Source organism: Arvicola amphibius, chromosome 2 (genome assembly GCF_903992535.2).
Source record: "Arvicola amphibius chromosome 2, mArvAmp1.2, whole genome shotgun sequence".
Lineage (NCBI taxonomy): Eukaryota > Metazoa > Chordata > Mammalia > Rodentia > Cricetidae > Arvicola > Arvicola amphibius.
The window spans coordinates 133,505,554-133,522,235 of NC_052048.2; the positions used below are offsets into that span (position 1 = coordinate 133,505,554).

Consider the following 16,682-nt stretch of genomic DNA (forward strand, 5'->3'; position numbering starts at 1 on the left):
AACCTTAAGATTTACAAGGCATCATACTATTGGAACAATGCTTTATAAAATTCAGCAGTTATTTGCTATAGCTGTATTTGTCCAAATTTCCTATTGGTTTTGAGAAAATTCTGGCAAGCTATTTTTCAGTTAATAAGAGGCTAACTTATATTTTTGGGACCATTTTTATTATACACACCCACAAGAGCCCAAGTTCAATCCCCAGCACTTCCCTACTCCATCGGCCCTGCTAACTCAGCATCTTCTCTATCACTTGCTCTTGACCAGCTTCTGTATTTTTTGGGAATAGTTCAGTGAAAAACTGGTATCTCACTGATATCCAGATTTCAATTTCTGTAGTTACTAACAAGGCTGAGTATTTCATGTTTCTTCACTATTCATGTTTCTTCTCCTATGAATGCCTGATTGCATTTCCTCCTCTTGATATAATCAAGCTAAGCCTACATAACGTATATGCTTTTCCATTTAAGTAAATACACACTCCCTTCTCCTCCCACAATTTGGTTTTCTTATTAATAAAATATTCATTAACTTTCCTTTAACTTGTAATGGTCTGAGATCTAACGTACCCAACTCTACTTGAGGATCTCATCACTCAACTCCTGGAATAAATGTAGATAGAAAGAACACCAGTTCAAAATTAAATAAGAGAATTTTGTTACTTAAAACAGTCTTAAGAGAGTCTAGTGAACACTGAAATTGAAAGCATAAACAAATTTTTAATAATTTAATTTTTGTCTCTTACTATGCCATACACAAAAGTTTATCATAGCAGCAATTTACCTGCTACATCATCTTCATATACAATAATGCTCTTCTTAGGCAATGACTAAGGGATGGGGGTGTGTGCATACGTGCATGTGGGGGGGTGTCTGGAATTGTGGAGTTATGGAAGAGAAAGTATGTCTTCAGCAATGAAACTAAATGATTATGCTTAGAAGAGAAACATGAAGAGTTTGGTTTAGAGTATCTCTGCTTACCAAAGGGAAGTTGAACCAACCACCAACTAACCAACCAACCCAGAAGGAGGACTTAAAGAAAAAGGGACAGGAAGCCAGGCATAATTGTGCACACCTTTAATCCTAGCACTCAGGAGTCAGAGGCAGGCAAATCTCTATGAGTCTGAGGCCATCCTGATCTGCAGAGAGAATTCTAGGACAGTCTGGGCTATTATTCAGAGAAACCCTGTCTCAAAAATAAATCATTCCACATATAGTTAAAAAGTAACATTAAAATTAAGTATTTAATATTTACTTTACCTCATCGTTATATTCAGTGAATTCTACTTTATGATATAATAAAATACTAGCTTTAAGTTTATTGTCTATTTCTCTGGTAACTTGGTATAAGAAGTGAAGGACAGTACTGTGGTTGAAGATAATGTAGTATAAAAGGAGAATACTTCATTAGGGATAAATATTTTCATTCTCAGCAATCAGTTACCATTTCTCACTCAGAAAACAAGTAAGTTGCTTATTTTCAAAAATTATGTGTATGTGATTTTTTTGTCTACATTTTTTTGTCTAAGTATCATGTGTGTGCCTGGTGTCCTTGGAGGCCATAAGAGGGCATCAAATCTCATGGAATTGGAGTTACAGTTGTGAGCTGCTATGTGGGTGCTGGGAATCAAACCTGGGTCCTCTACAAGAGCAGCCAGTGCTCTTAACTGCTGAGTCATCTCTCCAGACTTTGGAATCTGTTATTTTTGAAGTCCTTTTTAGTTGAACAATTATTGGAAAGTCCAGAAGTTAATTTTCTTATTTTAAACGGTCATGATTATTTTTATTTATTTATAATAGTCAGATGCAGCTGAAATTTCTATTTAAATTCTTCTGATTTCATGTAGTAGTTTACTTAGAGAAATGAGAATAAGTAGAAAAGTACTGTCCACGAAATATCCTACTACCAATGTGTGTATATGTGTTTGTGTGTGTAGGTGCATGTGCCACGGGGCATGAAAGGAGATCAAGGGACAAGTTAGTGGTATCAGTACTCTCTTTCTACCTTTATCTGGGATATGGAGATGGAACTCGGGCTGCTATGCTGTGCCAGGTGCCTTTGCCCCACTGAGCTATACTACTGGCTTGTTCACTAAGTCTCTCATGTCTGATACTTACTACACAGCCTGACAAACATCCTTCTCAACAGGTTTTCATTCTATGTCTCATAAAGCCTTTATTTGACCCTCTTTTTATATTAATCAGTTACTGACAAAGGACCAGTTTTCATTGTCAATGAAACATCCTTTCTTCCATATAAAATATTTCTGGCTTTCAATAAGGGCTCATTGAATTTTTCCAGCGCGGCTCATGAAAGAAAATGGAAATGAACATGATCCATGGTAGACTGGAAAAGAGTTAGAGAACATGGTCTGTGGCAGGCTGGGAAGGGGTGGGAGGGGCCTTCTCTCCACTCCCAAGCCTCTCCTTACTGTTTTTTCATATCTGTGCTAAGTTTCTTCCCACTTTCTTTTTAGAAAAAAACATTTGTAACTTTCTGTTTAAAAATAAAGAATACAACACATAACACAAGAATACCAGATTTCTAAGAGCTAAAAGTTGTTAAAAATAAAAGAATCTTTAAAGAATGAAGATAGGCTCAGGGGTGCACTGCCTTAATCCCAGCACTTGGAGGCAGAGGCACAAGTGGATCTCTACAGAATGAGTTCCAGGACAGCCAGGGCTACACAGAGAAACCCTGTCTTGAAAACAAACAAATAAACAAAAACAGAATGGGAAAAAAGCCATGTACATTAAAATGGACAAAGAAAGAAGTCAGTTGAAGTCATTTTTAAAAATTTCTTCTCAAAAATATATCTCTACCATCTATACCTCTGTTTTACAATTAGGGTGGTGACTGGGAGATGTGCCTTCGAGTATGCAGGAACATGAAAACCTGAATGTCACTATGAAGGTGAATTAGCTAGTAAAAAGCCTTAAGGAATTTCAAACAACAGCTGCAATTTATGCAAGATGGGAATCAAATCTTAAGGGGCTCTTAAGAAGAAAGTATTATTTTCAGGCACCCCCTTGTGACACAATGCAGCCCTACTGCCTACCTCTGGGTCCTACTAAGGTTAGACCTGGTCCATCTGTTTCCAGAGTCAGGAGTGCTCATTGTAAAGAAGGCACTGCCACACTGACCACTTCCAGTGCAAACACTTAGGACATGTGGCACTATTCATACTTAATGGTCTATGGGCTCAATATTAGCTCAACCCTCAAGTAAGACCTTTTGGAATTACCACAATAATTTCAAAAACGATCCTCAAAAATACACTACAATATGGAACTATAGCACTCACTTTGTGCTTGTTTGAAAGAAGGTCTTGCTATGCTGTGTAGTCTTGTCCTAAAGTGTGGGTCCAAGTGATGCAATTGCTTCAGCCCATCTAGGAGCTGGGGCATAGGAATACACCTACTGGTATGGTTACCTCTTATCATTGATTTTTACTTATCAAATACATTACATATTTTACCCATATTTATTTGGGTGACAGCGTGTGTGTGCGTGCGTGTGTGTGTGTGTGTGTGTGTGTGTATGCTTTGTTTGTGATAGGAGCTGGTTTTCCCTTTTTTACATGTGGGTTCAGGTATCAAATTCAGGTTATTAAGACTTGCAGCGAATACCTTTACCCACTGAACCTTCTGGATGGCCCCACCAAATACTTTTCAGTTCAGAGCCCCATTTTTTAAATGGGTTCATTAGCATTTTAAAGTCTAGTCTCTTGAGTTCCTTATATATTTTGGAGATCAGACCTTTGTCTGTTGCGGGGTTGGTGAAGACCTTTTCCCAGTCAGTAGGCTGTCTTTGTGTCTTAGTGACAGTGTCCTTTGCTTTACAGAAGCTGCTCAGCTTCAGGAGGTCCCATTTATTCAATGTTGCCCTTAATGTCTGTGCTGCTGGGGTTATACGTAGGAAACGGTCTCCTGTGCCCATATGTCGTAGGGTACTTCCCACTTTCTCCTCTATCAGGCTCAGTGTGTTCAGATTAATATTGAGGTCTTTAATCCATTTGGACTTGAGTTTTGTGCATGGTGATAGATATGGATCTACTTTCATTCTTCTACAGGTTGACATCCAGTTATGCCAGCACCATTTGTTGAAGATGCCCTCTTTCTTCCATTGTGTACTTTTGGCTCCTTTATCAAAAATCAGGTGTTCATAGGTTTGTGGGTTAAGATCCGGGTCTTCTACCCACCAAATACTTTTAAGCAGAATAACGAACTCACCATATTTATATCCATTTGCAAATGTATAGATACATATATTTACAAATTCCAATTTCTTCCTTGATTATAAAGATGGTCCAGATATATGAATGGTCTCTACAGTACCATTCATGAACAGTACAGTACATGATGCCCATGACAACAATTATAGCATCTAAATATCAACATCAGGATGACTATTTAAAATGCTTTCTATATAAGACTGGAAAGCAGAGGATGAATATTACATTTGGATAACATCAGTGCTAAGTTTACATTATTAATATCTAAGGAGAATTTTTAATTTTTTGAATACCTGTAGTATCTTGCTTGGTCATAAAAGACTCTACGCCTGTAATAGCTGGAGGCCGAGGTAATCGCCGAGCAATACAAATCAAGCATGACTGGAAATCTGCCCAAAACAAGAAGAGAAAATTGAAGAATAAAGTATAGAGACAATTACTTAATTACTTAATAGTTTTGATTTTAAAATTGCATGTCTCAGGATTTACTATAATATTAGAATCACTAACAGTGATTCTTACCCTTCTTAATTCTGGGACCCTTTAGTACAGTTCCTCATGCTGTGGTGACCCCAACCATAAAATTATTCCATTACTACTTCATAACTGTAATTTTATTCTGTTATGAATCATGATGTGAATATTTTTGGAGACTGAGGTTTGCCTAAGGGGTTGAGACTCCCAGGTTGAGAACCACTGCTAACATCATAACATAGTAGAAACAAAATTCCTGGCAACACAAAACTGGTAGCTCTAAGCAGAAAGTGTATCAGGGAAAAGCTCCTGCCACTGAATACTTGCACATAAACTTAGAGACAGATGCTAACAGCCAGGGGAATAGTCTGGTTGGACTTAAGCAGCACCGATTGTTAATTTTATTTTTGTTACTTTCACTGCTATGAACTAAGCTCAAGGGACTTAGATTTGCCAAGTACAGGCTCTGCCACTAGCCCCCAATATCATTTTTTAATTAAAAAAATGTGTATGAGTACTTTACCTGCATGTATATTTGTGTGTCATGGCCATGCAGTGCCTACAGAAGCCAGAAAGCACCAGATCCACTGGAACCAGAGTTATTAACAGTTGTGAGTAGCCATATGGGTGCTGGGAATCAAACCTGGATCCTCTAAAAGAGTAACCAGTGCCCTTAACTTTGGAGCGATCTCTTTAGCCCCACTGTGTTGGCAAGCTCTGTGTCAGCTTGACACAAGCTAGGGTCGCTGAAGAGGAGGGAACCTCAATTAAGAAAATGCCTCATACAGGCAAGTCTGTAGGGTATTTTCTTAATTAGTGACTGCTATGGGAGGGTTCAGTCATTGTGGGTGGGATCACCCTGGGCAGGTCACCCTGGGTAAGAAAGTAAAGCAGCATTCCTCCATGCCTTCAGAATCAGCTCTTTCTTCCAGGTTTCTGCCCTGTTTGAGTTTCTGTTCTGACTTCCTTAAATGATGGACTGCAGTAATGAGAAAATGGAAGCCAAGTAAACCCCTTTCTCCCCAAGTTATTTTGGTCATGGTGTTTCATCACAATAGAAACCCTAAGACACCCTTAACAATGTTTTTTTAATTATTATTTTTTATGTGAATTGGTGTTTTATCTGTGTGTATGTCTCTATGATGAGGTCAGATCTCCTAGAACTGGAGTTACAGACAGTTGTGAGCTGTCATGTGGGTGCTGGGAATTAAACCCGGGTCCTCTGAAAGAACAGCCAGTGCTCTTAACCCCTGAGACATCTCTCCAGCCCCTTAACAATGTTTTTTTTTTTTAAACTACAGTTTTATTTTCAGTATCTTACATGCATCAGTATTTCATGCTGCTGATTATTCTCATAACCACTATAAAGATAATGATCATATAACAAAACCAAGACTTATGTCTGAAGTGGTAGTACCTTTCTCTTGACAAAGAATTTTCTTGGAGGGGAAGAAGGGTTAGGGACTATATATCCCAGTCTGGGGTGGACATGTGATTTAACTTTAGAGACATAAGTAATGCAAGACTTATTTAGTAGAATCAGTAAAGAGTGTGATCTATTTAAACCTATGTATGGGTCTACATTTCAACATGAGTAATCTGAATTCACTTGGTGGGACTCACAAACAAACAAACAAACAAACAAACAAACAAACATCCCTACTCTCCATGAAGTATCTTACTATGTAGCTCAGACTGGCCATGAAATTACTATGTAAACCAGGTAGTCCTCAAAACTTGCAATCCCCATGACTCTACATTTCCAATGGTAGTAATTACAGGTTTATGTCATCATGATTGGCAACAGAGAACTTTATATTTGTAGGATATACATTTTTGAGTCCCATGCCACATTTTTTTAAAGGTGCTACATATACTACTGCACACTAATAATATAAAATGGCAATATGTGCAAAGTTCCTGCTGGTCATTACCTCCGCCCCATGCTCAGATTTGCTGAACTGCCTCTCACAGAGTTATCTCCTCTCTCCCCTGGTCCTTACTCCAGGTCCCCATCTGTGATGTTCCTAAACTAAACTGAATCTATGTTTACATGGATGACACACCCATCCACCATTACATACTGAAATCCATGCTAACATCATGTTCATATTAAAGCCTCAACTCAACCAAAGCTTCCATTTTTTTCATAAACTTTCTATAAGATTTTTGCATAGTCTGAAAATTGCAACGTCATCCTCCAATGTCTCCTACATTCTAAAGGTGAAACTTCATAAACACCAGGGTTATTTAACAGCCTGCTGTATCTGGTACATTTCCAACTGAGGGCAGGGAGTTACCTATTTTATTTCAAGGCAGCAAATTAGTTTGAATTATTTGACATCTAAGTGAGAATGCGGACATAAAGCTGAAACTTTAGGGGTATTATTAAGGGAGCGATTTGACATATTTGTAGTGTAGTTTATAGTATTAGGAAAAACATTCTGGCATGGAATTATGCTCCTGCAGTTCTGGCACTCATAAGTGCTAAGTTCAAGCCTAGCCTAGGCTACATAAGGAGTTGAAGGCCATGAGGGCAAACAGTGAAAAAAGCCAAATGGGCTGGGCCTGGTGGCACATACCTTTATAACAATACTTGGGAGGAAGAAGTAAATGGATCTCTGTGTGAGTTTGAGGTTACCCTGACTATACAGCAAGTTCCAGGTCAGCCAGAGCTACAAAGTGAGACCCTGTCTCAAAAAAAATGTAGAAAATTGGACTGTGGTTATGACATATAATAGAGTAAGCAGAAACATTATCTCAAGAAGGTAGTGTGTAATCAATTTCCCCCGTTCCTTCAAGCCAAAGATAAAACAATCACTTTAAAATGACGCTTTACCTTCACCATCTTCTTGGATTGATTTTGGCTGTGACACTGTGAAACATTGCATTACTTCATAGCGCTGGCAAGCTTCTTGGTTCTCAGTACCTGGCTCATCTGGAGGGTGAATTAGCATCCTGCAGTTAAATGTATGGCTATTTCGGCGTGTTGCCTCTTGAGGCCAAGGAACTCCATTTACTAGGGAGGCAAAATTGATTATATGTTTGTGAATAAAGTGAGAACAGCATAAATTCTGAAGATATAAAAAAAACATACTTCAAAGCATTTGGCTAATTAGATATTCATATTAAAAGACTGACATACATCCTCAGATCTAATATACTGAGTCAATAAGGCACAAGTACCAGTTAGTAATTGTAACATTTCCAAGAAAATATATAAGAGCTCACACAGCAGATACACCACTTCACTAACAGTATTTAGAGACAAAGACAAAATTAAAAATTACTAGTGTGGCAGTTAGCTCTTTTTATTTGCTTTGCATTTCAAGTGAGAAAATTTAAGGCCACAGCTACAGTATTAAGCAGAACTCATCAAAGGCCAATCCTAATGGCAAGCTCTTTGTGCACGGGGCAGAAGACTAAAAGTTTGTTCAAGGACTCTGTGACTTAGACAAGAGCCATACTGATTTCTGACAGCCATCTTCCTGTACTTGGTTAATTTAACTAGCATAGTTTATATGTTACAATACTTTGAATATGGTAGATAATCAGCAGTACCAAAAGATTGCTAACAAACAAACATTATCTCCTTTAGAAATAAGAAAATCAAATTTAGTTTTAGGAAAGATGCCCGTATATTTCAAGTACAAAGCACTATTGTATGAGTCAGAGTCTCCTACCCACAATGTCCTATCAGCTGTGGAGTTCCCAGGTGGCCAGAGGGGTTTTAAATCTACCCTCCCACTGTTGACCCACTTTCACCTTACCCATCCCTTCACTCTGTAAGGACAAGAGAAAGTATGGAAACTTACTCTCTTGCACTAAGTTCTGATTTTCACAAGTCATTAGGTTTGGGTCTTTTAATATTTGATTTCCAGTGCTTCATCTTTAAAATTAAGGATCCACTGTATAATTTCTAAAGATTATACTATACAGTCTACAGTAAATCACCCCAAATCCCTAGAGACTATAATTCCATTATCAAACTAGAGATTTTACAGACCATCATTTCAGGCCCGAGTTACCACTCTTTTTCAAAGATGAAATAAGGTTTCTATTAACACTGAGGGAACAATGTAGGAAATAATAAAATACAGATGACAGTTCATACATATGTCTAATTTGTGGATTTATGGTGAGGGCCTTTTTCTTACTTTTGAAACACATATAAGCTAAATTAGACAGAGTAAAATTAATGTAAAAATTAACCTACTTATTCATTTTTAGGGATTTCTTCTCCAACTAAAGTCAGTAAGACCCTACGACTAAAAAATAATTTTTCTTTAAGAATTTGTTTGCCACTTGTTTTGCATGGTATTATCCAGTCACTGTCTGGGATGATCTCAGCTTGCTGAATGTACTTGAAAAGAAAATCTACTTGCTAAATGTTGCAGAAGAAATTCAGCTAAATATATGCTTAATTTGGTTAAGATAATGAGAAACAGGAGAGAAAAAAAAAAAACAGGCAGAGAAGGGGCTACAATCAAGATGGCATAAAAAGCCACGACGAGAACAGGTAGCTGTGGGATGAAGGGACTTCCTTAAAGTTTAATTTGTAACCTGTTAGTCTAAAGTTTAAGAAAAAACTTTTTTATTGTTTGAGAATTTCATCCATGCATATAATGTGTTCTGATTAAACCCACTCCATTCTCTCTATTACTCACTACTGTTCCCTTCCAATTTCATGCTTTTGTTTATATACAAACATAGACATTTTACATATATGTTTATAGTTTTATTATTTTATGTATATGGGTGTTTTGCTTATATGTATGCCTGTGCACCACTTGCGTGCAGTGCACATAGAAGTCTGAAGAGGGTGACAGATCCACTAGAACTGGAGTTACAGACAGTTGCGAGCTGCTGTGTGGGTGCTGGGAATTCAACTCAGGTTCTCCAGAAGAGCAAACGGTGCTTTTAACCACTGAACCATCTCTCCAGCCCCCTTTCTTCTTTGTTTTATAAAACTTCACTAAGTCCACTTAGTGTTGCCAGTATGTGCATGGGCATATGACTATCTTCAGCACATGTCTCAGGGACTACATGTCTGAAGAAATCTGACTCTCTTTTCCCCAGCAACCACCAATTTCCACCAGCTCCTTAGTCAGCCATGAGACTTTACGACTACCTCCTCTCTCTAGACTGGGAATTTATCTGGTGTGGGCTTATGCGGGTCTTGCGTATGCAGTCACAGTCATTGTGAGTTCACATGTGCAACTATGCGTCCCTGCTTTGCTGTAGTAATCCTCTGGTTTTTAACTAAGTTGGGACCAACCTGGACGCTTCCCCACTACTGGCTAGTTTACATAATCCTGGATGGTGCTATGCATACTACCAGGGAAGGAAAGTAATCATCAGTCTTTCTCAGCTATGAACACTGTAGAAACATTATCAACCAGCCTGTCAAGATATGTCCCCTGGTGTTATAGTGGCAAAAATATTATGAGACGAACCAAGCACTTTCTGATTGGATTTAAGGCCCATTCAATATGACTGAACTAATTCCTGGCACTGTTAATGGGGCCAAGAATCTATGGTAGGTAGGTCACAGGCCCTAGAAGATAACCTACTGTTAGTCTGCTACATGGACATATATTAAGTTGACACCTAAAGACATTATTACACCCACAGATTAGTGCATCTCTCAATCCCCATCAGAGAAAACTCTTTTTGTGGTAGACGGTTACCCACAAATGGTCAATGTATAGAAAATAAGGGACCATGGAGTGCTCAGTCCTAATGGGACATCTGTATCAAATCCCCTTCTCCCTTGATTCAGGGATAATAGAGGAAAAGGGAGCAGAAAAACTGTAAGAAAAACTTTTGGCTAGTAGAAAATATTGAAAACTAATAATTATAGCCACTAAATTAATTCTGTCAATAAATTACATTTTAACTAGCATACTTCTTAAATAAATAATAGTCAGATACTGACTCTTCCAATACATACAGGTAGATATTTCAGATGGTACTTCTAGATCCTCTATATATCATAATATTAATTATATTTCTTTTGGATTATCTAAATTATTACAAGAGAGCTTTTTTTTTTAAAACCCAAATCTTTTAAATGCTAAGTCTTAACTTACTTTCATGGAAAGACAAACACAGGCTCTGTGTTCTCCACTGGACATGGGAAGGCTAGATCTAGACTAGAGATGATGTGCTGATGAGAGCCAGGGTTTTATTTGAGTGTGCGGGGGGCTGTCTAATCTTTACTAGCTGTTCTTTCTTTACTCACCACAATTCCTCTCTAAAGAATAAATGCAACTACTAGTGTTTAAAAAATGGCAACAAAAATCCAATCAAGATACTGCAAAAACAAACAATAAAAAGGCTTTTTCTTGTTTCAGTATTGGGACTTAAACTCAGGGCCTAACTGCTTGCCAGGTGTATTTGAGGCAAGTGCTCTATCATTGAGCTGCATGCTCAGCCCAGAATTCTTTTTAATAAAGAAGTAGTTATTCAGTTCAATCTTATTTTATTTTAAATATTCTTATTTTTAAAGCTCAATTCTAAAAAGAACTAAGGAAAACTGAACTTTCTTACTGACAACTTCTGTAAAAACATCTGCCTCAGTTTTGTGGGATCAGATAAAGGAGCAAGTTATGAAAGGAGAAGAATGTTCTTCAGTGGCATTAATTTCTAAGACATGTAAAATATCAAGTAATTGAGAAGGATACAAAATTATAGATCCATCTCTCATGAAATTAAAAATCCAAAAACATTTAGATAAAGTCAACAATAGTAATAGTAACTGAACTTAAAGGAAATTCAACTAGGAGATAGGTTAAGTATCATTTGAATGCCCTCCAAACTTCCCATAAAAGATGAGGCCTAAGGAAGAATTAAATGTGTTTCAAGGTTACACTGCTAGCAGGTGGTAGAGGAAGAACACATTACCCATGTCTGTTTTATACCAAAATGTCAGCGATCTTAATGATCTTAATTTTTCCCCCTCCGAGACAGGGTTTCTCTGTGTAGCTTTGGAGCCTGTTCTGGAACTAGCTCTTGTAGACCAGGCTGGCCTTAAACTCACATAGATACACCTGCCTCTGCCTCCTGAGTGCTGGGATTAAAGGTGTGCGCCACCACCACCTGGCCAGTGATCTTAACTTCTATAGTGTCTGCATCACTAGAGCTGTAAATGCCATGGACTGTGAGAATTTATTTACATTTTTTTTCAAACTTTGAGTCACAGCTTATTAAAATTTTACAATTAAATCTTCACAATATAGGCTTCTGTATATGTGTGTGTGTGTGTGTGTGGTGTATGCACACGTCTGTGTGCGTATATGCATGTGTGTGCATGTGGAAACAAGAGGTTCACAATGGGTATATGCCTCAACAGTGCCCTATCTTGTCTTTTTCTTTTGACAAAGTCTCTTATTAAACCTAGACCTCCCCCATGTGGTAGACTGGCTAACCAGCAAGTCCCAGGAATCTTTCTGACTTTCCAGCCTTGGTTTAACAGACATGCTCCACCATGCCCATGCCCTTACATGGGCTCTGGAGGATGAGCTCAGAATTGTGTGGCAAGCACTTCTCCAAATGAGCCAGCTCTCCAGCTCTGTCCATCTTCATGGACAGAACCTCTTACTATATTCACTTTTCAGTGTTCTAATGTAATTTTACCCCTTTATAAGTAAAGTTATTATGCATGAAAGTAGGGACTTTAGACACCGAAGTCTTCTACACAAATGAACTGAAAAGCAATTTTAAAACACTTTTTATGCTAGCCTTAGAAATTTCTTGATGTAAGTGAAAACAAAAATATAATCTTCGATTCAAGGCAGTGAACTATGTATATATAAGGTAAATATATATATGTATATATGCAGATTTGTAAATAATGATCTTAATTCTTCAACTTTCTTTATATTCTGAAACCTTTTTTTGGAGGCTGGTATACATACATAATGATTCGACCTTATTTTGCTTTCTGATTTTCTAATAATTTGATAGTTTTGATAATGGAGATTTTAAGTATAGATGCAACAACAATATATTTTCTCTTCAATGCTTCTTAGAAAAGCATCTTTTCTAAGTTAGTACAGTTGGGCTTTATTCTTCTCAGTGGTGTCTGACAGGTGACCAAGTGCCACTGCAGAACTAGATGATAAACTCTGTGACTCCTGAGCATGCCCTGTTTGTGGGTGTGCTCTCTTGTACTTGCAGTACAGTTAGGCTGTATCATTCCTAGGTTTCTGTTCTTTCCTTCTTTGGGGGAATGAGGAAATGATGCCGCCGCAGAGATATGCCACATCTCCCAGTTGTGTTGGAAGCTAGTTGGAAAAGGCTAGTCAAGGACCTACAGGTGGTTGGAGCAGAATCACCATGATATCAGACATTAGATGACACTCCAGTCTTATTTACCTCCTGGCAGTGATGGGGGCAAACTGAATAGTAACATATCTACAGTAACCACATTGGGATGAGTAATGTTGTGGCTTTTGAACAATGAACCCCTTCTTCAGGGGGCAGAAGAAAGCTCAGTGTTTTCTATGACCTCAGCTCTCCTCCCAACCAGGCAATCTGCTAAACTCAACAGATATTTTGTTAATACAGATGGGAATATAAATTTTCTTTTCCTTCCTTCCTTCCTTCCTTCCTTCCTTCCTTCCTTCCTTCCTTCCTTCCTTCCTTCCTTCCTTTCTTTTTTTGGAGACAGGGTTTCTCTGTAGCTTTGGAGCCTTTCTAGAACTCCACCTGCCTCTGCCTCTCCTGGGATTAAAAGCATGTGCCACTACTACCTGGTGGGAATATGATTTTTTTTCAGGCAATAAGATGAATTAGCTCAATTAAATCCGCATCCAAGATCTGCAGAATGACTGAACTGGTTTTGAGGATGAAACACAATACTGCACAAATAGATATATTCATGAAGTAAAATGGGACACTTGGCCAAGATCCTAGCAAGAATCTGTCTCCCTACTTTGCCCCAGGCTCAGTTCATAGAAACATGTTGTTTCTTGTAATATGCACTCTGAGACTTCTGCCTTCCTTATTTTCCTGGCCTTTTGCAAGATCAAGGGTCCTATGGCAGCCACATTTCTGCACTTCTAACATGCTAGCTGTTGTTGCCCTTAATATTTTTAATATATGAATAAGGTTTTCATTCTTCAATATAAACTATGCTGTTTCTTGCAAAGTATTTCATATGCTGCTTGTTTGTGAAATGAAACCTCAGACAAGCTCAAAATGGAAAGATGTATAGGGTAGGATCTTGAAAAGATGGTTGCTCTCCTATTCTCATGCAATGTTGTTTACAACAGACATGGAGCAACCTCAGTGTTTTTTAACAGGTGAACATTAAAGAAATCTAGGTACATACATACAATGGAATGTATTTTTAGCTTTAAAATTGAAGAAAACGCTGCTGTTTGTGATGGCAGAAATGAACCTTCAGGACACCATGCTTTAGAGAAATTCCAGATTTAGAGAAAATAAAAATAGACTGAGAGAATTTACTTTAGTTCACGTAAAACTTTATATTGTTAAAATACCTATTCTTTCTAAATGTACTATTGATTCAATACAATGTCATCAAAATTTTTAGACTTCCCCTAAAAAACTGACGAGCTGAACATAAATATATATGGTGAGCTAGATATGTTGATGAATGCTTGTAATCTTAGCACTCAGCAGAAGTGCTGCAAATTTGATTTTGTCCTGGGTTCTATATATAGTTCAAAGCCAGCCTGGGCTATATAGTGAACCCTGGTCTCAGAAATTAAACAAATAAAAAAAATATGTATAGAACTACCAAAAAAAAAAAAAAAAAAAAACTAGAGGGCAGAACCAGAGGAAGAAACTCAGGTGTCACCTGCAGTGACACGAAAGGATCTTAGTTTCTCTTCCCTGAGCTCCTGCCTCAGTAAATGGTACTAAATGGTAGTGAGGACCCTCCTAACTGCTATCACACCGTGTCTCTAAGAAAAACTCATGTTTGATCAATTTATCTGTGTGATGTTAATCTTATTTCAGAGGTAGTTGAATAAAGAAATTATGAGCAAGGAAGTCAGGACCGTGAGGAGTGCATTTACCCATTGAGACGGTGGGACAGATCTAACGGGAGACCACCAAGTCCAGTCGGAATGGGACTGATGGAACAGGGGACCAAACCGGACTCTCTGAATGTGGCTGACGGTGGAGGAGGACTGAGAAACTAAGGACAACGGCAATGAGCATGAACTCTACAGCATGGACGGGCTCACTGTGAGCCTTGTCAGTTTGGTTGCTCACCTTCCTGGACTTAGCAGGAGCTGGGAGGACCTTGGACTTAACATAGTGAAGGGAACCCTGATGGCTCTTTGTCTTGGAGAGGGGTGGAGTGGGGGTATGGGTGGAAGGGAGGGAAGGGAAGGGGGAGGAGGAGGGGAGGAGATGGAAATTTTTAATAAAAAAATGAGAAAAAAAATTAAAAAAAAAAAAGAAATTATGGGAGAAACAGGAAAAATCTGAATTAAATTGAATCCGGAAATTAAATATGTAAAGCTTTCCATTTTCTACTAAATAAATGTACACTGACAAAACATATCTACTTTAGAGACTAGGAATTCAATCGATAGGAGTAATTGGAACTTGAGTCCTGAAAATCTTTCTAGCAGGAGTCTCAAAACTCAAGGAGCGAACAAAGGGCAGCTGTGAGTCTAATCATGTCCCTTGAGGATCAGCACATTTTAGCAGGTGAAACAGCAGCTGGAGATAAGGCCGTTCATCCTCTCAGCTGGGCTTCTCCACAGTGTGCAAGCCATCCAGTCATAGTTGGACTAAGGAGTTGAGAAAAACTTATATTCCAAATGCTTACATTTTGGAAGTATAAAATACAGCAGCATACCCCTCCTGACCCTTCTCTTCCTCCTGTCTTTATTCTGAGAGCAGGGCAGTAAGAAGGGCTCTCCTTTTCTGCATATAATCAAAACTGAAAACAAAATGAACTTTAAGTAGAATCTTCTTGCAGTAAGGTAACTTAACCATGCTGTCTCCCATACTGTTACATCACATGGCAGTACACTGATGATACGGATTCTTATGAGCTATTGATATATCTGAAGCTGTAGAAATACTTTAAGTATATTATTTTACACTATTAAATTGTATATATTATAATACTAAGTATTAGAAATAAAAAGTTACTTTCTTTCTACCTAGTGATTTTGGTAGCAGATTCTTGACAAATTCTGCATGATCTCCCACGTGCAGTATGCTGTAGACGCTGGTATTCATTAATTCCTCCTGATTGTATCCCAAATAGCTGGTCACATTTTCTGACACAAATACAATTCTTCCTTCACAGTTCACAACAAAGAAAAATCCATCTAAAGCCTGCAAAGCCAGGAGGGGGGGAAGGAAGAAAAAGAAAAGGATTAAGACATGAAGACACTGATTAAAAACACTGGGATGCTAAAAGATAAAAGGAAACACATTTTTCTATTAAAAAGATATAAGAGCTGGGAAGTGGTGGTGCACGCCTTTAATCCCAGCACTCGGGAGGCAGAGGCAGGCGGATCTCTGTGAGTTCGAGGCCAGCTGGGTCTACAAGAGCTAGTTCCAGGACAGGCTCCAAAGCTACAGAGAAACCCTGTCTTGAACCCCCCCCCACACAAAAGATATTAGAAATAAATATATATCACATTAAAAAAGTAGACTGCTTCTTTGTGGAGGGAGGTAATGATTTTTCAAATGGGCTTTATACTAAAGATTCCAGTAGGTATGAATGAAAAATATCAACCTTTTTTCTCAGAAATAATTTCATCCAAATATTTATTTTTATTATTTTTAATAATGTATACATGTGTGTATGTATGGTTTTGTGCACATGAGTGCAGATACTGTTGGAGGCCAGAGACATTAGATACCCTGGATAGCTAAAGTTATGGGTTGTTGTGAGCTACCTGCCTGACATGGGTGCTAGAAATCAAACCTGGGTCTCTCGCAAAAGCAGTTATATGCTCTTTCCTACTAAACA

General features: G+C 38.1%; 1 protein-coding gene across 9 annotated transcripts in view; it reads right to left on the reverse strand.

Annotated features, from left to right (window-relative positions):
* Ncoa1 (nuclear receptor coactivator 1) overlaps positions 1-16,682 on the reverse strand; it is a 236,686-nt gene that overhangs the window by 68,167 nt on the left and 151,837 nt on the right. For 8 of the 9 annotated variants that reach the window (XM_038318461.2, XM_038318465.1, XM_038318462.2 and 5 more), the window contains 3 exons: positions 15,862-16,039; positions 7,548-7,727; positions 4,528-4,623 (listed from right to left, as the gene is read on the reverse strand). In XM_038318461.2, coding sequence (XP_038174389.1) covers positions 4,528-4,623; positions 7,548-7,727; positions 15,862-16,039 — 454 coding nt within the window. The remainder of the gene's footprint in view (positions 1-4,527; positions 4,624-7,547; positions 7,728-15,861; positions 16,040-16,682) is intronic. The other variant, XM_038318466.1, reaches the window with a different exon arrangement.